The sequence below is a fragment of the Paroedura picta genome, chromosome 5 (genome assembly GCF_049243985.1).
Source record: "Paroedura picta isolate Pp20150507F chromosome 5, Ppicta_v3.0, whole genome shotgun sequence".
Lineage (NCBI taxonomy): Eukaryota > Metazoa > Chordata > Lepidosauria > Squamata > Gekkonidae > Paroedura > Paroedura picta.
In genome coordinates, this window is record NC_135373.1 from 123,607,933 (window position 1) to 123,631,080 (window position 23,148).

The 23,148-nt window shown below is 46.0% G+C and overlaps 1 protein-coding gene and 1 long non-coding RNA gene across 7 annotated transcripts in view; one reads left to right on the forward strand and one right to left on the reverse strand.

The window, feature by feature from the left end:
* Positions 1–23,148, forward strand: part of PUS7 (pseudouridine synthase 7) — a 67,108-nt gene that overhangs the window by 28,959 nt on the left and 15,001 nt on the right. For 2 of the 6 annotated variants that reach the window (XM_077340344.1, XM_077340343.1), the window contains 4 exons: positions 16,657–17,052; positions 18,545–18,629; positions 18,740–18,841; positions 19,881–20,025. In XM_077340344.1, the coding sequence (XP_077196459.1) occupies positions 16,682–17,052; positions 18,545–18,629; positions 18,740–18,841; positions 19,881–20,025 (703 nt within the window). In that variant the 5' untranslated portion in view covers positions 16,657–16,681. Of the gene's footprint in view, positions 1–10,284; positions 10,436–14,890; positions 15,050–15,082; positions 15,237–15,258; positions 15,407–16,656; positions 17,053–18,544; positions 18,630–18,739; positions 18,842–19,880; positions 20,026–23,148 lie in introns of those variants that run through there. The other 4 variants (XM_077340342.1, XM_077340341.1, XM_077340345.1 and 1 more) reach the window with 4 other exon arrangements.
* LOC143838645 (uncharacterized) lies at positions 1,217–10,049 on the reverse strand. Its single transcript, XR_013231440.1, has 3 exons — positions 9,279–10,049; positions 8,272–8,411; positions 1,217–2,760 (listed from the first exon to the last, which is right to left on the reverse strand). It is a non-coding gene; the product is annotated as an uncharacterized LOC143838645 (long non-coding RNA).

A 23,148-nucleotide genomic window follows, 5' to 3' on the forward strand; every position in this document is an offset into this window, starting at 1 on the left:
CACGAGTAACCCAAGCAATTGGGGACTTCCTCAATAGCTCCCTTTTTTAAAACAATTCCATAACTTGTATATCTAATTTATGGAAAGTATTAACATCTGCCTTGGAACGAATAAGATAAATGAACTGAGAGGGGTAGGTTCCTGTGAAAAACACGAATTGTGAAACAGTACAGATGCACTGGGACAACAATGGCAATAATAAATCTAGGAAAAGTCGTCTCTCTTCAATTTCAGTTGTTTTTTTAAATCCTTCATACAAGTCCCAATGCGTTTCACCTGTTGGCTTTATCAAGGGACAAAAATATAAGTGCTTCAAAAACACTACTTATATGCAAAAAACTTGTCTCTTGGATAATATGTAAGGTCGTATTAATCACAGCTCTTAGCTAATGGCGTTCCAGAATAAGGCATGTAGGGGAAGAGGAGAACTCCAATCTGTATCCATCCTGAACTATGGATAAAACCCAGTCCCTCTGCTCGGAACGGGAGTCCACAGCCTTGTGAACTAATCAGGACGCCATGTTTTCGCCCAATCTCCCAGCAACCTTATTGCCTCCCCCCCCCCCCCCACAAAAGCAAGCCCCTTATGAATGCCATGTAGACCTCTGGCATGTGTAGGAAAATGCATCAGAGACAGTAAAAGCCAGTATAATACCCATTGGCGCAGCATCTGCTGTTGTACTTCCTGGTGCCCACCTTCTGACGCATCAATTTTCTTTCGGGAAATTTATCTCAGTAATCTGGAGGAGAGCTGTAACTCAAAAAAATCCTCATCTCTAAAGAACATCTTTGGAGCCTCCAGGAACCTCCCCAGCTGGCTTCTATGTAGCCGCTGATTCAGCCATGAAGCTTGAGCAAGGTAAAATCCAAATGCTGGACCGGATTGCTCCCTCTGTCTCCGATCCCGTTCGCTGTGGCCGTGAGAGGGGTTAAAATCCCCCCCCCCCAAACTGCCCTTAGACGCCTTAGGTTTGGAAGTCTGAAGAGCAGGGCTCGAATGCCTCCTATCTAAGCAGTAGGGCAATCCAGACTGGCTAGTCCGGCTCGGGTCACTCAGGAAGGCCACTCTGAAAGTCATTTACATTTATTTATTTATTCCTTTAGATTTCTATACCGCCCATTTCTTTGCAGCTCTGGGCGGTTTTGAAAGCCCTACCTGACCGAGCAGAGGGATGACCTAACCAGCCTGGATGACTTCAGCCCCCTTCCCCCCCCCTGCATATTTATTATTAATACATATATCAACGTATAGATACATACAATAACATTTTAATAAGTCAGGTTACTGTAATCATATAACTTGTTTATACCATATTCGAAGACGCTTTTACTTAAATATATTCCCACCTTTTCCCCAGTGTGACTACAGTTCTATTAAAATTATTACATAAGCCTAAAATATGACTTCTTAAAGTCTTACTCTTTGTTTCATGGTGTTTCTTTATATTGTTCTAACACTTTAGTCTTCCTAAATGAGCTGCCTCAGACGCTAATATCAATATCTGATAATACTAGTATTTTACATTATCAATACCTGCATATAGTCGTTCTCATGATCGTGTTTATCTTTACGTTTTTCTTAACTATTTAGATTGATAATTTAAAAACCATTTCCATTGTTCTGTAAATTTCTTCTTGGAAATTTATTAAGGTCGTTAATTTAGCCATTTTTGCCAATTCAGTGAGTTTCTCCATCCACATTTCTACAGTGGGGATTTCTTTTAGTTTCCATTTTTTAGCTACCACCATTCTTGCTGCTGTTGTTGCATGAAAAAGCAAGGATTTCATTTGTGGTGCAATATTGTCCGGGGAAAAGCTCAATAGGAACTATTCCTCTTTCATACTGAAGGAAGATCCTGTAAGGTCAAGTGGAGGAAGATCCACACTGCCCGTTTCACACTAACTCTTCTGCTTTTCCTTCCTTTAGTTCAATCTTCTGAGTTGTACCAGGTGGTCAGCACACTACCCAGTAAACAGCAGCAGTGTCTGCACTGACTGGCCAGTGGCTCTCCTTCAGCCTCCGTGCCAGAGGTTAGAAAAAAGCACACGTGCTGGTTGTGCGGCCACTGGCTGGGCCCGCGGTGGTAGCTCAGCAATGCTTTGGCCTCCAGCTGTGAAGCAGCCACTGGTGGGGCTCTGGCAGTGGCGCAGTGCTGCTTCTGCCTCTGGCTGGTCCCTCGGGTGGCGTGGGTGCTGGTTTGGGCCTGCAGCAGTGGTGCAGCCTCAGATTCAGCTGGCTCGTACTCCTCCCCCACTTTTGCTAGCCGCTCCCTGTCTCTTCTGGCACACTCCCTGGAGTGGGACCACGGATGTCATGTCTGAAGTCACATCTGTTTAAGGGGACGCCCCAGAAGATGTGTTCCACTTCGACAAAACAAAACTCAGTAAATAAAATAACTTCTGTGAAAAATCCCCCAACAGGAAGTGCTAACAATGAAGCAGTCCCACACCCTCGCTTACCTCTCCTTCCAGAATCGGTGTGGGGTGCTGGCAGAGGCCCTGGGGTCCTGGGTTGGGCAGGAGTTGGGCGGGCTGGTGGCGGACTTGCGCCCTCATTATTGGGGGTTGAGGGGCACAGCCGACAAGGCCAGGGCAGGTCTGCAGCAGGTGGCTCATGGTGGCAGAAGGCGTGTGTGCCCTGGGGGTGGTGCTGCCCCCCAGGGGCTGCTGGGCCATCTGGGGCTGTGGACATGGCTGGCGGCGGCTCCTTGCATGTGTGGGTGGCGGCTGGCACGGACACCTGGGGGCACCTTCTCCAAACTGAAAAGACCAGGTTGGTTTTCACAGGGGTCACCTTTACTCAAGAATGACAGTTAGGAGACACTTCCATGTGAATTTGAACAAAAAAATAACGCCAAAGTAAGATACAAGGTGCAAACTGAGCACCTCCAAGTAGTACCCGAGTGGGGGAGCACCAGCCACTGGGTTATATGGAAAACTCAAGTTTATTGAACTATTTACAATCAGATAAATTTACATTCCCTCTAGCACACCACATGGAATCAAGCCATAGCACTTATACACCCTCCAGGCAAGAACTTAAATGGATGATTAAGCTCAGTCCTCTTTCCCTACACTCCCTACTGAAGAGGGGGAGAGGCCCCTGTGGACACTTGCCTGCCAGGCTGACTCCCCACCTGCTTGATGTCTGCTTCTCCTGTGGTCAGGCCAGGCCTTCACTCTCTGCGGAGCAGATCTGCCCCCGTCTCCCTTGGAGAGACTGCCCCCTCCCAGGAGGTCTGGAGGCTAAATACTTACAAGCTCCTCCCCCTGATGGAGCCTGGTCCTCCATTCCTCTTGGGGCACATGACCCTCTCCCTTCCCTGAGTCTCCTGGGAAGTGTAGGCAATTACAGCCTCTCTACTGCTTTACTCTGCTCTGGTTCGGCCTCACTTGGAGTCCTGTGTTCAGTTTTGGGCACCCCAGTTGAAGAGGGGGGTAGACAAACTGGAGCGTGTCCAGAGGAGGGCAACAAAGATGGTGAGGGGTTTGGAGACCAAGACGTATGAAGAAAGGTTGGGGGAGCTTGGTCTGTTTAGCCTGGAGAGGAGACGACTGAGAGGGGATCTGATAACCATCTTCAAGTATTTAAAAGGCTGCCATGTAGAGGATGGAGCAGAGTTGTTCTCTTGCCCCAGAGGGTCGGACCAGAACGAATGGGATGAAATTAATTCAAAAGAAATTCCATCTAAACATCCGGAAGAAGTTCCTGACAGAGCGGTTTCTCAGTGGAACAGGCTTCCTCGGGAGGTGGTGGGTTCTCCATCTTTGGAAAATTTTAAACAGAGGATAGACTGATTCTGTGAAGGTAATGGGGTGGCAGGTGACAGTAGGTGAGCAATTGGGATGTGAGTGTCCTGGATAGTGCAGGGGGTTGGACTAGATGACCCATGAGGTCCCTTCCAACTCTATTCTATGATTCTATACCCCCTAGCAGCCATTTTAACATGCATGCCTGGGGCAGCCATTTTAAAGCACCCATCCACAGGCCTCATTTTGCCATAAACTTTGATTCAGCTGGAGACATTTTTCTCCAGGTCAGAGACTTGCTGCTCCAGAATTGCCTCTCTGGTTTCTCCTGCTTGAAAAATGGGAAAGATGAAGGTCAACATTGGTTTTAACAATAAGTTGGTTGCACATGCAGGTCTTCTGTTGTCTCAAGGCAATTTGAGACACTGAAAACACACCTCTGGCTGCAGAGAACTGGTTGGCTGAGGGGGGGGGGATTGCAGGTGCAGCCATGGCAGCTGGAAATAATGTAGCTGGGCAGAGTGACAAAGAGGGGGGAAAGCATTAATGCCTGCTTACTTTCCATTCCAATATTAATACTTGGTTATGGGCGATGGCCAAGGGCTGCGTCACAAATGCTCTCAAGATGCCCAGAAAGACCTGCTCCTGAGTGTGAGCTTGAAAGTCCTCTTTCTCAACAAAATAAATTACATCCTGGGATTTTGATGGCTTGATCTAGCAAAAATTGTCACAGTGTCTAAAGCAGGCAATCAAACAGCGGGAATATCAACTTGACACCCATGCTTGAGAGTGCATCTTGTTTAGGAGGGAATCTTGAGAGCCAGTTTGGTGTAGTGGTTAGGAGTGCGGACTTCTAATCTGGCATGCCGGGTTTGAATCTGCACTCCCCCACATGCAGCCAGCTGGGTGACCTTGGGCTCACCACGGCACTGATAAAACTGTTCTGACCGAGCAGGAATATCAGGGGTCTCTTAGCCTCCCCTTCCTCACAGGGTGTCTGTTGTGGGGAGAGGAAAGGGAAGGTGTTTGGAAGCCACTTTGAGACTCCTTCGGGTAGAGAAAAGTGGCATCTAAGAACCAACTCTTCTTAACGCAATAGTAGTATGAAGGACATATAGTTCAACATCAAATTTTGACAGGTTCCGGAAATGCCTGTGCGCAGATGTTTGTGTAGAGAAATACACAAACATCTGCGCAAAGGCATTTCGGACCATCCCAAATTCAGCCGCACACCATCATTTAATATGTATTGGGTGGGAGGATGTTAGCTGAGGGCCAGGCTGGGGGAATGTGCAAAGGATTCCTGTAAACCTTGTTTGAAGCAGCAAAAAATAAACCAGGCATCTCAGAGGCTCTCACACCAGTGGCTGTATACAGCCAGCAGCTCTCAGGATCTGTGTATCAGGAGCACAGGATTGTTTTTTAGCATCAAAGCTCCAAAGTTAATATTCTTATTTTAATCGGGCTATGATACTTTGAAATTAACAAGGATAAAAAATGCAGCCATTGCTTAAGTACCAACCATGGACATTCTGTTTGCTTCTTGACCTAAGTGATTCTGATGGGAGACTCCCTCCACTGTTTTGTTTGTTTTTAATTGATCAATTTTAAGAGGGGCAGTCAGAAATTCCTATATTCTGTTCCACGACTCTTCTGATATCCCTAACAATAAAAAATATTACTCGACTCCCCATCACATCAAAACACACTTGCCGGACAAACACACAGGCTACACACGCCCTCACACACCCTCCTCCCCTTTGCACAACTCATCCCAGCAAGGCTTTCCTCACATCCGAATCCATTCTCAAATACCTTGGTTTAAATTAATTTCAGAGAACAGGCTTAATTATTTACAGTTCCCAGCAATCTTCCTCTTGTAATATTTAATCTTCATTTAAATTGTACTAGGTGTTAGGAACCAAATTTATCAGGCTGAGATCAGAAAATGTATCCTATGAGTGAGGGAGAACAATTTCCCTTTACCTAATTCTAACAGCATTTATAACTTGTGAGGGAAATCTAATCTTTTGTACTTACTCGGGGAGTTCCCCAGTGCTCGATTCTGCAACGTGGCATAGATCTTCCACAACCAATATGTTTACAGTTTATAACACATTTATTGCAAACATCTGATTTTGTTTTACCTAGAGTTTTAAATGCTCATACTGATTTAATTGCTCTGGTTTTAATAATGTGAAAGGTGGCCTAGACAATAACTAAATAAATGTAAGTGTTCAAATAACCATAATATTCCACTGAATCAGCAAACTGGATATTAATTTTTTAGCAAACTAAAAATACTAAAATAAGAATACATTTTTCTTTCTCTGAACCATAAGATAGCCAGATTCAAACCCACTAGTTCTTACAGGTTGATCTATGTAGGTGAGTTTCCTCTCCTTTCAAAAAGTGAAAAACTTCAAATCTGGCTCAAAACAAAACAGTGTATGTGCTACTTATTAAAAATGTAGCCCCTTTACTGCTGTACAGTTTGTTACACATCTAATTAAAATATAAATCAAATTGATTTACTTTAGAATGTTATCTTTATAGAAAGAACAATTCGAGCACATGGGGAAAAATTACCTATGCAGATACCTTAGTATCTCCTTGTTATTTGGAACTCATGTTCACTTAGTTCTTCAGACAAATAGAAAAGATTCACATCTTTTTGTAATCTATAGATTTTTACATAGTAATCCCAGTCTGCCATCATTCCCATATTTCTTCAGTTTCTCAGAGCTGTATTACAGGTTCCAATGGTGTCTCTAGTCATAGATATAACTTAGAGACAGATGTCCCAAAATTTAAATCCAAAATTGCTTTTGGATCCACCTCGCTCTGATTAAAGCCCAATTGGGCATCTGCTGAGCTACTACCCTCAATCCTATGAAACAATTTCAAGTCCCAAGTGGAGGGGTAGGATGCATTGAACCTGTTCTTCTTAGGCGCCTTTCTTTTACAACTGCAGCAACCATGTTTTATTCTCCCACTACTCATAGATGCCCCTGAGAATGCAGGCAGAGGAAAATTCTAATTTCCACTATAGAGTGGGAAGGCCCCCATACTCAAGCAGGTAGACAAATATTGTGCACCCATATATAGCTTAAGGGGAAGACAACTGAAGCTATCAGTGCTGATTTAGAGAAGTTTTATTATTAAATTTTAAATTTGTAACCTTACATTTTAAATTTGGAGATTCTTTTACTCTCTGTAAGTGGTGTCATCCTTTGCTTATCATAACAAAGCTCCAGCACCCCTCAACAAGCTGTGCTTTTGATGATATGATATCTGGTTACAATAGTCACAGCAGTCGCGCTTCCCCGGGGCAACGTGCCGCCTCAACTATCTGTACAAATATCTGATAACTTTGAAATCAACAAGGATAAAAAATGCAGCCATTGCTTAAACACCAACCATGGACATTCTGTTTGCTTCTTGATCTAAGTGATTTTGATGGAAGACTCCCTCCACTGTTTTGTTTGCCTGTTTTTAATTGATCAATTTTAAGAGGGGCTGCTGGGATTGAACTCCCAGCCTCATGGGCAAAGCTTTCACTGCATGTCTGCTGCCTTACCACTCTGCGCCACAGCAGCCGGCTCGAGGTTGACTCAGCCTTCCATCCTTCCGAGGTCGGTAAAATGAGGACCCAGCTTGCTTGCTGGGGGGTAAACGGTAATGACTGGGGAAGGCACTGGCAAACCACCCCGTATTGAGTCTGCCATGAAAACGCTAGAGGGCGTCACCCCAAGGGTCAGACATGACTCGGTGCTTGCACAGGGGATACCTTTACCTTTAAGAGGGGCAGTCAGAAATTCTATTCCACAACTCTGCTGATACCCCTAACAATAAAAAATATTACTCAACTCCCCATCACATCAAAACACACTTGTCGGTTAAACACGCAGGCTACAGCAAGGCAATTGTTATCTACACAAACATCTGCACACAGGCATTTCCGGAACCTGTCAAAATTTGATGTTGAATTGTATGCCTTTCATACTACTCGTAATCATGATTTTTGGGCTTCTGGCAGAACAATTAGGGAAATTAAGGGATTTAAGATGACAGCACATGCACATGTGCCTAGCGATGCTATCTCTGAGGCCTCCGAAATAGCCAGTATCTGAGCATGGAAGGGGGTGTGCACAGCCTCCCTTGGTTCCCCCCCCCCACAGCTCTAGGCTATTTAGGAATTCCAGCTTGACCCGTTTAAACTTCGTCCGCCCTTGCTCCCAGGTGTGGTGGAATCCCTTGGCCTCCATCATCTTGGCCAGCACCACGTACAACGTGCCATGATGTGTGTGCTTGACATACATAACTTGGGCAGGGAGTTGGAGGCGTGTACCAATTCCAGGAGGGCCTCAACTTCAGCTTGCTGCCAAAAAGCTTTCTTTCTAGTTGCAGGCATTTTGGCAAATGAGGTTTTGACGCATAGGCTCCCCCCAATTTCAAAAATAGTATCAAACTATCTGGCCTAGGGCTGTGCAATTCAGCAGCCCAAGCGGCCGTACCCACCCAAAGCAGCCAGCGCTGCGTGGTGTGTGTTGGGGAGTCGTCGGCACAAGCGCAGGTTGACGCACACATGCAGGCCACTCAGGAACAGCCTATGAAGTTTTAATGCGCGCCACGACGGGGGTTGCTCGGCTTTATCTCACCTGTCCAGTAAAAAAAATGGAGGTGAAATTTGTTAGGCATTTTGGCAACGTATAACCACCCCTCCCTCTTTGCTTTTTTCTTTTATGGCTGGCAAGCGCCGCGAGCAGCGGAGAAGCCGGTGGTGAGAACGGCCTGAGGTTTGAGCAACGCAGAATCACTCATTCCGTCTTCGTTTTAATTTTGTGAGGGCTGGCCGGTACCACTACTAGCGAGCCAAGCAGAAGGTGTGTGTGTAGGGAAGGCTGGACGTTTGAGCAACGCAGAAGTGCCAGTCCCAGATCAGTTTTGTTTTATGATGGGTGGCAAGTTCAGCGAGCCACAAATAACATTGGTGTTAGAAAATATTGATGTGAGAGCTTCTAACACGTGTGCCCCCCCCCTCCCCGAATTCCAGAACCATCTCCCCCATGGTGGGGACCCCTATGCCAAACTGCTGCGATACAAGCCTGTAGTAACTGGGGCTGGCAAGGTACCATAGTGCAACATCAACACACTTCTCTGCTGGGATGGGTTGCCTCATACAAGTGTGCTGGCGATTCATCCTCTCTCGAAGCCTGTCCACAATCTCAAAGAATGTTCCCCGGGACATCCTGAAGTTTAAGATCCACTGCTCATCACTCTAGTAGCCAAGCACAAAATTGTCCCACCAGTCAGTGGTCCACATCTGCTTGGGGAACTGGACCTTGGAAAGCGCATATCACCTTTTCCTGTTCGCCATGATGCCCTCCTGGAGGAGCCAAGAGCATGATGATGCTCCATTGGGGGCCTAAGTTTCTTTACCAATCTTGACAATTCTCAGCTGAAAAATACAAGTGGGAAAAACAGATCCTCCAAACTGAAAAGACCTGGGCAGAGTCTGCACTTACTTTCTTTATTCCATTCTCAATCCTGTTGAATTCAGATCGCTTTGAACTCTGGTCTTCTTCTCCCCCCTCCCCATTGAAACAGGAAAGTCTTCTGCACGTGGTTAGGGAGGCTCAGAAGAGGGGAGGGAGGCAAATGGAGACTCTTTGTTTTCTTGAAGGGGGGGAGAGGATCAAAGAAGTCAGAGGAGGGAGGAAAAAATCCTTTCTTTTCTTGAAGGTGGGGGGTGGGGAACGAAGAAGGCAAAAAAAAAAAATCCAAGGCTGACAGAAGTTGAGAGAAATTAGGGGCTTCTCCTTTAAGGCAGGCTTGTCACATGACCACCTGTATATTCAGGATTAAAAGCACTCTTAAGATATCGCACAATAAAGGTTGGGTCACTCCGGATCAATCCTTGCTGCAGAAGGAAATTTTAAATCTCCCCAAATCCAAAAGGAAATTGCATTCTGTGTAGACTGAATCGACCTGGGGTTGGAATAAAAGCTCCGTGCAGTTTACACCCAGGTTGGTTTCTGTCAGGAACTGACAGTCTAGCAACAATACTTCTGAATAAAAGAAAGCTTTATTACATAGCAGTTCAGGATCTTAGACGTCTCAAAGTCGAATCTAGTTGAAATGCATCCACTTTTACACACAAATTCTCCCGCCCAAACCCAGCCGAGTTCTCCGAGGCCCGGAGCCCACTCCCTGCCAACTTAGCCCTTAGCGAGTTATTTTAACAGCGAACTTGTTACGGATTTATTTACTTTTGAGTGCCACCACCGGAGCCGTCCACCTATTTAGCTATGATTTTTGTTCTAAGAAAAGGAAAGAAAAGATTAAAATACTTAGGCTTTCTTTCCTTCACGAGCCTCCTGTTATTCTGCCTAGCTTTCTTTTAGATGTAATATGGTAGTTTTTGTTGCTCTTGCTACTTTCAGTTTGTGTTTGGCTTTCCTTCTGAGGCTCTTCTGCTCTTCCTGCCTCTCTAGGAAGTAGTCTGTGGCTCTATGGCATGCTCAGCTCCCTCTTTTCCTCTGTTCACTTCCTATTCCCACGCTGAAGCTGCCTCCGGTCTTCTTGGCAAACGAAGGATTAGGAATTAAAGGAGCCGCAGAGTGCAATAAGGGCCGAGACAGTGTTTTATAAAATATACGGCATGAGAGGAGGAGAGGGAAAGGTGGGTTTGGACGACTCAGACGATTAAGGAGATACTTCAATGCTTTTATCAGTCTTCTACCCTTCCTAATTGTTGGTGGAGGCTTGCTGATTCATTATCCTCCTCTGTGACTTGCAGCCTGCTGCACTTGCCGAGTCACTCTGAACTTCTGTCTGGTTGGTTTCTTTCTGCCTCTTTTCCTTTTTTAAGTGAGAACGCTGTTACCTTTGTGGTGGGTGGAAAAACTTAGAGCAAAAAAGAGGGGAAAAGGAGAGATGAGAGAGGATTTCCACCTCCATCTGCCTCTTCCTTTTTCTCTCCTCTCCTCTCCTTCCTCTCTCTCTTTTTCCTTCCCTCTCTGTGTTACTTTTCCACTCTCTTCTCTCCTTTCTATCTCTTCCTAACTTTCATCTTTCTCTCTTTTCCATCCCCCTCGCTCTCTTTCTTTCATCCTCCGGATTTCTTTCACTCTTCTTTCTGTCTTTCTTTCTCTGTTTATTTTTCTCCCTCCTTTCTGTCTCTTTCATTCTCTCCCTCACCCTCTCTTTCACTTTATATTTCTCTGTCTCTTCTTCTTTCTAGCTCTTTTTCTTAAACTCCCTCTTTCTGGCTTCCTTCTTGCAAGTCCCATGCATCAATGCTTCCATGCTGGGCACTCTGCTCTCCAACTATATTAGCACCCATTGTACGTACCCCTGCAACAGGCTTTAATGCTAGTTGCAGGATAACTCCAGGCCCCACTCTAGCCACCCCCACACTGACATGCCCCCCCCTGCTGTCCCCACTGTGGCTTGTTTCTCATGATTTCCTGCCCCCTCCAGCCTATTTCATTGCTTGTCACAGCTCCCCAGTGAGCTCGTTCCTGCTTTAGTAACGAGGGCCACTTACCATGTATCTTTATACCAGTCCAAAATCAGAACTACCTCTTTCTGAGTGCATTAACTTCAAAGGAATTTTATTTAGATTTCTATACCGCTAATTTCTTTGCAGAATGGAGATGGGTGTCACTAAGATTGCTGTTCGTTTTTAAAGGGATGTTGGGATACAGAGGATCATGTTAATAGCCCTACACCTCTGGATGTTTTGCTTCAGCCAGGGTTAAAATCAGAGCCAACAGCTCCCCTGTATAAAGTGGGAGGGTGGGTTTCTGAGCCTAGTTATTGTGAGGGTGGTCTCTGGAGAGCGTTTGAATAGTGTCCTGTGCCCTCTGGCTCGGTATTCTCTCCATGTAGGGGAGTGTTTGTGTGTATAGAGGGACACCAGCAAGGGGATCTTTGAAAAGAAAACTAGATCTTGTAGAGGCGTATTAGATGCTAGAATGATCCGTATGTGTGAGGAATGGCAGGGAACTATTCTGATGGGACTAAAATTCTTCTTGGAGATTATTTCCAGTTGCCAGTGATCCAAGTGTGAATCTTGCACAGATTCACTAATGCAGGCCACTAGCCCAGCTTGGCTGGGGGTTCCTGCCCAGTGTGCATTTATTACAGAAAGACCTCACGTATGTCAGTTCTTAAGAAAGGACTCAAAATAACCAGTGTTTGGACTGCAGAAGTTTTATGGATTATTAATCAAACTGTATTATCAGTTACTTGCAGGAAAGACCATTTAGAAAAATGGGCGTGGGAAGGGCGGCGGAGGCGAAGGGGGGAGGGAAAGCTCCGCTCCCGGTGGTGGGGCTTCTCGGGAGGTGGCATTTGGCACGCGAAGGGCTGTCGGCTCTCCCAGTCTGGCCTGTCCTTTTAGCAATGTTCCTAGGAGGTCCAGGATTGGTTTTGTTTGGTTTTGTAAAGATAACAGGGAGAGGGAACCTTCAGGGGGTAATGCTCTCTGTGAAGAAATGAGAAAGAGCATAAAGGAATGATAAAGCTGTCTAACAGGGAAAATTTCTGTGTGTCCTGTCAGGACTGATTCTGCACTTACTTTGTTTATTCTGTTGTGGATCCTGCTGAATTCAGATGGATTTGAACTCAGGTCTTCCTCTATTCCCTACCCCCAATTGAAACCAAAAGTGTTCTGCACTTGATTGGGGAAGTTCAGAAGGGGGTGGGGGAAGCCAAGCACAGCAGGAGCCTCTATCTTTTCTTGAAAGGGGGAGGGGAGAGGATTGGAGACAGCAGAGGAGGGGCAAATAAATCCAAAAGGCATATCTCTGCTGAGAGAAGTCAGGGCTTCTGGAGCGCAGTCACTTTAAGGGAAGCCTTGCAACTGGGAACCAGGAAGTCTTTGAACTGACGCCCTGGCCAATCAGGGAAGACTGCTTTGCTACAGCATTGGAGGTTTGGGGGGGGGGGGAAGCATGGAGCTGGCCATTTTTGACATATTGAGGGTTATATCCACTCCAGGATATTGCGAGGAGAAAGGTAGGGTCACCACGAATCAATCAAGCTAATTCCGTGGAAACATCAAGAAGAAGTTCACTCTAAACCTTCAAAAGAAGTTCCTTGAACCTTCACAGAATCAGCCTCTCCTTCAGATGGCCATTCAGCCTTGCAAGGGGGTAGCCAACTGCTTTTCTTTCTCCCAGAATTTGGAACACTTTCTTACCTTGCTAGCAAACCTTTCACTGCCTTATCTTATTATTTTCCCTTGGGATCTTTAGAAGTTCTGCCTAAAACCCCTAGCTCTCAACCTGGAAACGACATCATGGAAGGTGATACTGGTAGCCTGGGTTTTGCAGCTTTAGAGAAAAAGCATGGTAGAGATTTTTCCGTATTTAGTGATATGCATGGTGGGGGGGGGGGCTGTTGAGAAGAGGCCTCTGGCTCCAATGGTGAAAGTTAAATTGATGTTGGTATTCCAGGATTTGCTTTAGAACAAAAGGAATTGAGAGGGGAATATTTCTGGGGTTTTTTTTTGGGGGGGGGGCTCTGCATCTTGGATGCTTTAGGATGTTCTGGGCTGATCCTGCGTTGAGCAGGGGGTTGGACTAGATGGCCTGTGTGACCCCTTCCAACTCTATGATTCTGTGATTCTATGGACAGATCCTTCTCCTGGATGCTTGAGGCTGATCCTGCGTTGAGCAGGGGGTTGGACTAGATGGCCTGTATGGCCCCTTCCAACTCTATGATTCTATGGACAGATCCTTCTCCTGGATGCTTGAGGCTGATCCTGCGTTGAGCAGGGGGTTGGACTAGATGGCCTGTATGGCCCCTTCCAACTCTATGATTCTATGGACAGATCCTTCTCCTGGATGCTTGAGGCTGATCCTGTGTTGAGCAGGGGGTTGGACTAGATGGCCTGTATGGCCCCTTCCAACTCTATGATTCTATGGACAGATCCTTCTCCTGGATGCTTGAGGCTGATCCTGTGTTGAGCAGGGGGTTGGACTAGATGGCCTGTATGGCCCCTTCCAACTCTATGATTCTATGGACAGATCCTTCTCCTGGATGCTTGAGGCTGATCCTGTGTTGAGCAGGGGGTTGGACTAGATGGCCTGTATGGCTCCTTCCAACTCTATGATTCTATGATTCTATCTGTACATGGAGGGCAGAAATAAAGCTGGTTCGTCAATTATATACCAACAGAAGAACAAGGAATCCACCCAAGGCAATATTCTTGTTCTAACAAGTCACACACTCCGAGCCTAACTTACTTCACAGGAAAATAAAATCAGAGTCCAGTGGCACCTTTAAGACCAAGAAAGATTTATTCAAGGCCTGAGCTTTCGAGTGCAAGCACTCTTTCTCTGGCTAGCTCAGGCCTTGAATAAATCTTTCTTGGTCTTAAAGGTGCCACTGGACTCGTGATTTTGCTTTTTTGTGTTGCTTCAGACCAACACGGCGACCCAGTTGAATCTTACTTGACAGGGTAATTGTTCAGAAAAGAGAGAGGGGAAGGAAGTATTTTCATACATGCATGAAATTTTTCCGTGAAGGAGAAAATGACATTTTCCTTCTCTTATAGATTCCTCTGACTGACAGTCATCTAGTATGAGTGAAAAAAACCTCACATTTTCCAAACCACATGTCAGTTGATGGCCTATGTTTTGGAACTATAATTTCATGCTGAGATAATTTAATACACATAACTAAGGAAGGGGCTGGAAGTCCACACCCCTGTCCTCACCCTACAACTGACATTGCTAAATCAATGCATTATTTCCCCTTTCTGTCGCAAGCTTCTATGGGCAAAGTGGTGATTTACGAGTAGTACTGCTGATGCCCACTGAATAAGTAGGGAGCTTTCAACTATTCTGGCTTTGCGTCTGAAGAAGCAGATTCCCCGCCAACTTCTGCTGCTGGAATAAAGCCTGCCACCGGAGAGACCCGATTACTATTACTGTGGCATTGCAATCCTTTCACTATCCCGGCTCCCCTCTGTAATTCTGTCGCAGGAAGCGTGCATGGCCGTGCGCCCCAAAGAGCATCTTCTTCCGACACATCCACGCACCCCCACAGCTCCGAGAAGCGGGCAGCGCTAGCGGCTCACCCAGCGCGCACGGAGGACGTCATGCGCTCGCCATGCCCCGGAACCAGCCGGAGTGCTTTGCATCCAGGCGCTGAGTCCGCCCCTTGTGGCGTCTCTGCTCCCCGCTGGAGGGGCTGAGCACATGTCCAGGGACAGCTCCACGCATCTCACTCGCTCCCCTTTTCCGCATTTCTCTCTTCCCATCGCTTGCTAAGCCAGCTGCGGGTAAGTAAGCGCCCTTGCTAACGCCACCCTGGAGAGAGGAGGAACTGATGCTGCAGAACCCCGCGCTGTTCCTCCCCTGCAAATGCGCTTCCTGCCCTTCTCGCTCTGAGGCTGCTTGAAGCCGACTGTCATTCAAGATCCTTCCCCGCCCCTCACTACGCTGTGTGGGGCAGCCGTGGCTCAGTAGGTAGAGCATTTACTTTTACGTGCACAAGAACCCAGGCTCAATCCCGGGCATCTCTGCTCTGGGCACGTTTGCAGAATGATGCCGTCTCCCACAATTTGCGCTCTTGGGTAGTGCGTTGCCAGCCCGCAGCTGTGTGCTGTGGAGGAAATGGCCAGCTCCATATTAAAAAGGTGCCAAACGTATTCATTTTCTCTGGTTTTTCAGAAGGGGGGGGGGGGGTTATGTTGTGCTCACCAGCACAGGGGACAAGGTAAAGTTGCTGTGCGATACTCAAGTCGATTCCTGTGTTATAGTTTGGAAATATTGCTGAAAACATCTTTTCCACGTTTCCCCTGTAACACAGAAATCTTTGTTGGTCTTAAAGGTGTCCCTGGACTCTGACTTGGTTTTAGAAAGCCACTGTTTTGCATGGCATGGTGTGAATGTTCCTTATGACTATGGCACAGTGGGCTGTCCTTCAGGGTTACAGATGTGCACAGTCTGGGGGCTGTTGTCCTACACCCCACCCCTACTTATTTAAGTACATAGAATATAGTAACATAATAGTGCTGGAGCCAGTTTAGTGTGGTGGTTAGAAATGCAGACTTCTAATCTGGTGAGCTTGGTTTGATTCCCTGCTTCTCCTCCACATGCAGCCAGCTGGGTGACCTTGGGCTCACCACAACACTGAGAAACCTGTTCTGACCAAGCATGAATCTCAGAGCTCTCTCAGCCTCTCCCACCTCACAGGGTGTCTGTTGTGGGGAGAGGAAAGGGAAAAAGATTGGAAGGCGCTTTGAGACTCTACCGGGTAGAGAAAAGCGGCATATAAAAACCGACTCTTCTTAAGTAATATCAGGGCGTATTAATGTATCCACCTGGTTTCTGTTGTGATGGAACCTTTCAGAAGGAAGAATTCATTTCCCAATAATTTTAAAATCCAGTTGTGGGAGCTTCCAGCGTTCTGCAAAATGGAGCTCCTCCACCTGGTCTATGGTTGAGGCCTGGCCGGCAAAGAAGATCTGTAGGGCCCCCCTTCCAGGATAGAGCGATGTGAATGGCAGCTATGGTTTCCTTCTGCCCCCCTCTCCCCTGCTTCCTCTATGTGGTTTCTAGTGGAGGGTAAGGATTGTGATTTGAATTTTTTTTTCTGCTGTATCTTTCCTTGATCTGTGTTTTTGGACCCGTGTGTCTTTTTGTCTGGGGTTTTAATGGGAGCTTTATTGGGGATTTTATTCAGACTTTGTAACCCGCCATGAGCCATTTGGGAGTGGTGGGTAATAAATCAAAATAAAAACAATAATATTAACTAATAAAAATTTGTCTACATCACTTGGACAGTCCCAATATCCCCCCCCCCCGTGAAAAGCTATTTCATTAAGCTATTTCCTATGACATACAACAGCATAAAAGTTATTTTGTTGTCTTTCTCCCTTTTTAGAACTGCGTTTTACTCTTCTTTACAAATGGAAGCTGGGGAAATGGACACCATCTCTCTGAAGCGTCCTCTTCCTGAGGATGGTCAGGCAAATGCGGATGAAACTAAAAGGCAAAGGTTCTCAGAAGAGTCTCTGAAAGGAAGGGAGGATCCTGACCCTATCACTGTGGAGGCGGAACTGGGCCCACCTGGGAAACCTGCCCTTCAGAGCACAAAAGATGAAACCATCCCCACAGAGGAAAGCGCAGAGCAAGGCGAAGAGGAAGAGCTGGAAGGGAATGATGACGGAGATCCAGAGAGCTTTGCAGACATGATGAAGCACGGCCTGACTGAACTCGATGTCGGTATCACCAAGTTTGTCAGTTCTCACGAGGGCTTTTCTGGCATCTTGAAAGAGAGGTAACTGTCAATGCTTTAGGAACTAACCCCATGGATTGGCTTCAGATACAGAGAACTGTGCTGCTTCAGTTGGAGCAAGACACGGTACTGAAAAAATGCTGAACTAGCTAGCTCTGTCCCTGCTTACCTTCCTCTTGCTTCTTATTTGGTCGTGAAGCTCAGTCCGGGAGGCCCCGAGAAACTGCTGCCCCCGCCAATTAGTTCGTCCTTGTTCTGTATGTTAGAAACCCGTATTCTTTCTTGTTCTTGGACTCAGCAAAATCCTAGTACAGTTCTCAGAATTGTACAGTGCAAGGAACTGTCTCGAACCGTTTATCTACCAGTCTTGAGAACCTCGGAAATTGATTTGCATCGATGATGATTCCTTCCCAACTGGTTGATATTTACATGTCTGAAAAAACCAGGAAATCTTGCTGGTTTGTTTTCAGATTTCAAAGGAGTCCAAATTAGCAAGATGGGTTCTTTAAACAAAAAACAACCTAGGCAGAAAACATGGTCCATCTCCACTGGGAAACCTTGCAGATTGAGTTACAGGGCCATCCCGAGCATGTGCCCTCAAAAGTGAATCCTATTTAGTTAAATGGGATTGAGGAAGTGTGTTTAGGATTGCAGGCTTGGTTCCCATAGAACTGAGCTAGAAACTTACTTGTAAACTGTATGAAGGCCCAGGGAAAAACCTGGACATTTTTGAGAGAGGAAAAGAACATTCTCCCCAAAGATTACCCCTTCCCCCACTTTTCCAGTGGAAATTCTGAGGAGCTCTGAAAAAAACTCCAGTGAGATATTTTCTCCACTAGAATGAATGAAATGAAATGTTTCAGACAAGTTTTTCCATGGCTTTTAAATTTCTGGAAATGTCATGTCTTTCTTGGTGTCTGTGTAATTACTAAGAGCAGGCACTGAGGGGGGAAATATGCCAAGGTATTTCCAGGGCTGAATCCCAGTTTGCAGGCTGTGGCTCGTAGTTAGCCTCGGGTCTAACAGCATTGCTTCTGTTAGTTTAATGAGCGCTCCTGTACATCATTTTAGAGATTTTATACCAATTGCAAAATCGACTGAATAACATCCAGGCTTCATCTTTTTCAGATGATGTGATTTTTACTCTGGTGTGCTTTTTAATCTGTAATCTGTGCTTTTTTTTATTCAAAGGTGCTTTAATATGGAGGCTTTAAAAAAAATCTTAATTGTGCCCTTTTATCAAGGCACTGAATTACTAGCCACCTTGAGTCTGAGCCCATGTGATGGGGAATAAATGTTTCAAATAAATTAATTCAGAAGGGTTAAAAAAAACCCAAATGGGGGAGGGGTGTGTGTCTTTTTTTAATGTTCCTTAAGCAACATGATAGGAAATGAACAATCAGAAAAGCAGGTTTATTCCGTGAGAAAACAGGTCCGATAGATCTCAGTTCTGATCACGTGAGCATTCAGGAACAGGGATGTCATCTCAGAAATGGTTGTAGAGATCTGTTAACCTATTTGTCTTGTTTATTAGATATTCCGATTTTGTTGTTCATGAGATAGGAAAAGATGGGCGTGTCATTCATTTAGATGACTTCTCTGTGCCAGTGGTTGATGAGGTAACTTCCCCCCCTCGCATAGCCTCCATAACTCATTAAAGTTTTTAAATTAAAATCAGTGCATACGTGCTGAATGCTCTTTTCATGCTGTCACGTGTCACGCTTTTTAGGATCCACCGGAAGAGACCTTTGATGTGTTGTCAGCTGAAGAGAAGCAGCAGCTAGAGGACCTTCAGCTTTTTAAGAATAAAGAAGGCAGCATTGCCATCGAGGTAAACTGTCTGAACGATACGCAGAGTAAACATGATCCCATCACTTGCTGTGCTTGTGCGTTGTCTCGACTGACTGCTGGGCACAAAGATCTTCCACACACATCTCTTCCACATAATATATTTCTGGTGTAAGGCCTTGGAGGAGGAGCTGGTCTCATGGCTTAAGTGCCACTCAATGCTTAACACCCACTCAGGGCAGCTGTCCCACCCCTGAGTGCCTCTTCCAACTAGCTTGCCTGTCTGTCCGGCTGCCAGCCAATCACCTTCTGTCCCCCACCCATGACCACACCCTCCTACTTCCCTCCGAGGCTCGGAGGCTGCAGATCCCTGCCGTGTGAGAGCTGCCCCTGCTGGTGAGTTCTCTTCCCGGGGATCTCCAGCCTGCAGCCTTTCCAGGTCCGAGGGGGCGGGGGAGGTTGCACGCAGAGTTCTCCCCCCCGCCCCCCAAATCTAGCGCTCATTGTCTAGGGCCTGAAGGCAACGAGCTTTGTCCCTAGTGTATAAAATAAATCAGTACATTTTTGGAAGGACTGCACAAGTTCGTGCTTGAGGTGAGGACACAGGGGGTCAGTACAGAGAAGGCTCTGGCCCTTGTTGATGTCCAACGTGCTTGTTTTGGGCCAGGGATGGCGGCGGAGCGTAAAGCTCTTTTGGGGGCATAGGAAGGTACACTGGGCCCAGATGGTGTATGGCCTTGAAGGTAAGAACCAAAACCTTAACCCTGATCATCTGATCATTGCTACAGCTGAAACTGAAATTTAAGGGACAGGCAAGGGGGACTAGTTTAAAAGACATCTCCAGCAATTTCTAATGAATTGCTTGGAGTTAGAAATATTTTTCTCCCTTCAGCTGTAGCAGCTAAGAAGCATTGGTGTTTCATCTGGGCTTGCTGATTGGGTGCCTGGTTGGATTGGTTTAAAATTTTCTTCATCTAGAATAGAAGTCATCGAGTGCTTTATTATGATGAAGGTAAATTGTGACAAATATCAAAGTTTTGCCTGCATTATTTTAATTTTTTTTAAATGATGCTGCTTTGTAGGTCATCGAAGACAGTAAGGAAAAAAGGACCGTGATTCATCAGGCTGTGAAATCCCTGTTTCCGGGATTAGAGACTAAAACAGAAGATCGGGATGGGAAAAAGTACATCGTTGCTTACCACGCTGCCGGGAAAAAGGCACTTGCAAGTGAGTTGAGTGATCGCTTTTAATTCAGAACTGAAAATCAGAATTGGATGAAGGTTGACTCTATTGAATTTTGGATAGTGTTGAGCACGAGGGAGTCTTGGAAAAGCTTTAACATCCCTTTTTGCTGTACCTTGCATCGTGCAAAGAATCATAGAGTCCCAAGAGTTCTAATTGAACACTGTTTTTATTAACATAGAGCAGGGGTAGTCAAACTGCGGCCCTCCAGATGCCCATGAGCCCCTGCCAGCATTCACTGGCAGGGGCTCATGGGAATTGTAGTCCATGGACATCTGGAGGGCCGCAGTTTGACTACTCCTAACATAGAGAGATTGTGAAGCAAGTAATTGGCGTTTGTAGTCAAACTTGTTAAAAACCTTTTGTGCATGATGGAAAAATGACACTTTAGTTTATGTTCGCATATGAAGATGCTAAAATGGAGACATTGGTAGTCCTAGAACAGAAAGATTTCATTAGAGATCTGTCTGTATATTCTTCAACTTGTAGCTTTCTGGGGGTATTTTTAGAAATTAAAATATAGTAATTTATCATGTATTAAATGAATTACAGAGATTATAGGATCAGTCCACGCAAATAACTTTTCTTTAATGCTCACCTATATGGTGTGGGCTTGGCAGAACTCAGGATCTACGCAGGGTCAGCCTTGGTTAGTACTTTGCTTGGGGGAGGGGGGGTCCACCAAGAACGCCACTGGCAAACCACCTCTGTTTGTCTCTTGAGAATCCAACCGGGTCACCATAAAACAGCTATGAGTTGATAGCGGTTTCCACCTCTGGGCTGCATGCTCTAGTGACTGCATTTTCACGTGTAAATCGCTCTGGTACCTTGCTAGTGAGGAGAGAGTTTCCTTCCGCCCTCCCTGTTGCTGCACATTATCTGTAAATGGCCTTGAATTTTATTCACTCCACAGCCTTTTCATTGCTCCTTACAGAGCTGGCCTCTTTCCACGTAGCTGAGTTCGTGGCACAAGAGAATTGGGCTTGAGCTCCTTAGCTTATGCCCAAGTTACCACTAACCAGAAGACAAATCCTTACTTCTCCTGTGGTGCTTTTGCCAGCAGGAAAGCAGTTATCATGGCCTACGAATACCTGCAGACTTACTTGTGGGGTAGAAAGGGTGGGGAGTCCTCATGTGTTCTAATGGCCTTGAAAGGTTGCCCAGAGCAGCAAGATTTGGCTTCCTTGCAAAAGCTTACAGTCGTCAGACAACCTGGAAACCTGTTTTGAACTGCAGTTTATTGTTTATTCATGGTACTATGAGGAGACGACTGAGAGGGGATCTGATAACCATCTTCAAGTATTTAAAAGGCGGCCATGTAGAGCAGTGGTCTGCAACCTTTCTAAGGGGAGGGCAATCGCGCATGCGCGGACCTGCTTCCCTCTCCCCCCCCTCCCACAAAACGAAGCTTGCCGGGCCGCAGATAATCGTCCACTTTTGCAGGCCTGGGAAGTGGCTTACTGTGGGGGGGGGAGGGTGGTTGGGGACCATCGATGTAGAGGATGGAGCAGAGTTGTTCTTTCTTGCCCCAGAGGGACGGACCAGAACCAATGGGATGAAATTAATTCAAAAGAAATTCCATCTAAACTTTGGAAGAAGTTCCTGACAGAGCGGTTTCTCAGTGGAACAGGCTTCCTCGGGAGGTGGTGCGTTCTCCATCTTTGGAGATTTTAAAGCAGAGGCTGGAGAGCCATTTGACGGAGAGGCTGATTCTGTGAAGGCTCAAGGGGGTGGCAGGTGACAGTGGAGGAGCGAGAGGGTTGTGGGTGTCCTGCATAGTGCAGGGGGTTGGACTAGATGACCCAGGAGGTCCCTTCCATTATTCTATGATTTTATGTAAAAACAATGTTATTGGTATTTACTGAAAAATACAACTGTGTTAGTGATTTTACTGAATATATAAAGGTGATCGACATTTGCATGCATTGTGCATGGAGCGTGCATGTTTAGCAGGTCAGAAAGAAATCTTCAGAGAACCCATGCGCTCCCATCTTTTCCTGCTCGGCTGTTCTAGAAAAATGCATGCGTCAGATGAATTTTCTAAATTGCTGAGGTTGGCATATGAACAGTTTCATAGGACGGTATCAAACTTCACGGCCAAGGGTCTTTCAGGACGCCTGCATTTTCCAGAGATGTATCAAAAATATGTTTGCGCGTTCAGTGACCAGGATCCGCATTCCTCATAATGTGTAAGTATTTGCAGGATGGTTTTGTTCCGTTCTGTGGCTGAGGCCTGGAGGGGGAAAGGTACACAGCTGGCAGTCTGCCACAGCCCTGGGATCCCAGTTAGTTAAGCTTGCAGGTTTGAACTGGACTTATAACTCGGTTCTGTTATGAACACCTGAGCCATTCTACCCGTGGTTTTTTCTTGGGTCTCTGCATCCCAATGTAGTTTGTTCCATCTGTAGCTGAAACCTGCCATTTGTTCACATCGTCCTCTGCATGATTCCATCACATGGCTTCCTGAGAGAGACGCCAGCCCCACTCCATTAACTGTGGAATGCTCTAGATATGTCCCGGCATAAAGCGTCATCTAGCCTAGCCGATCAACGTGCATGCTTCCACCTGAAGCACTTTGGTGGCTCAAGAACAAAAGGAATAAACCTTGCTCTCTTATGCTCTTTACCCTATGCATTTGATCAGAGGCCAGAACTTCAACAGGTAAGCGATGCTGGCATTTCATGCGTGGGAGAAAATGAAATGCCTATCCAGTGGACGATAATTCAGGCCTACGAAATTGTGAAGAACCTGGAGGAATTAATAGGAAATGCACACTTGCGTGGCCCTGTCCTCTGTTTATTCCAATGTAAATTCTAATATACTCAGTGGAGCATACTTGTAAGTGAGTGCATGGGACTGCAGGTATAACATAAGCTAATACAGAATCCAGCTTCACATTAATGTCTAATTATGATCACTTAGCAGTAAAAACTGATAAACTCCCGAGATTTGTGATGGTGTGAAATTTTTAGAGCTGCTTTCATGAAACGGCCAAGCTCCTTGGGAATTAATCCAAATTCTCCAGCTCTGACAGTTGTGGATTATCACAAACCCCCTCTGTAAGCCCCCTCTGTACAAAATGTGCAACTAGAGGAACTGAAGACCGCG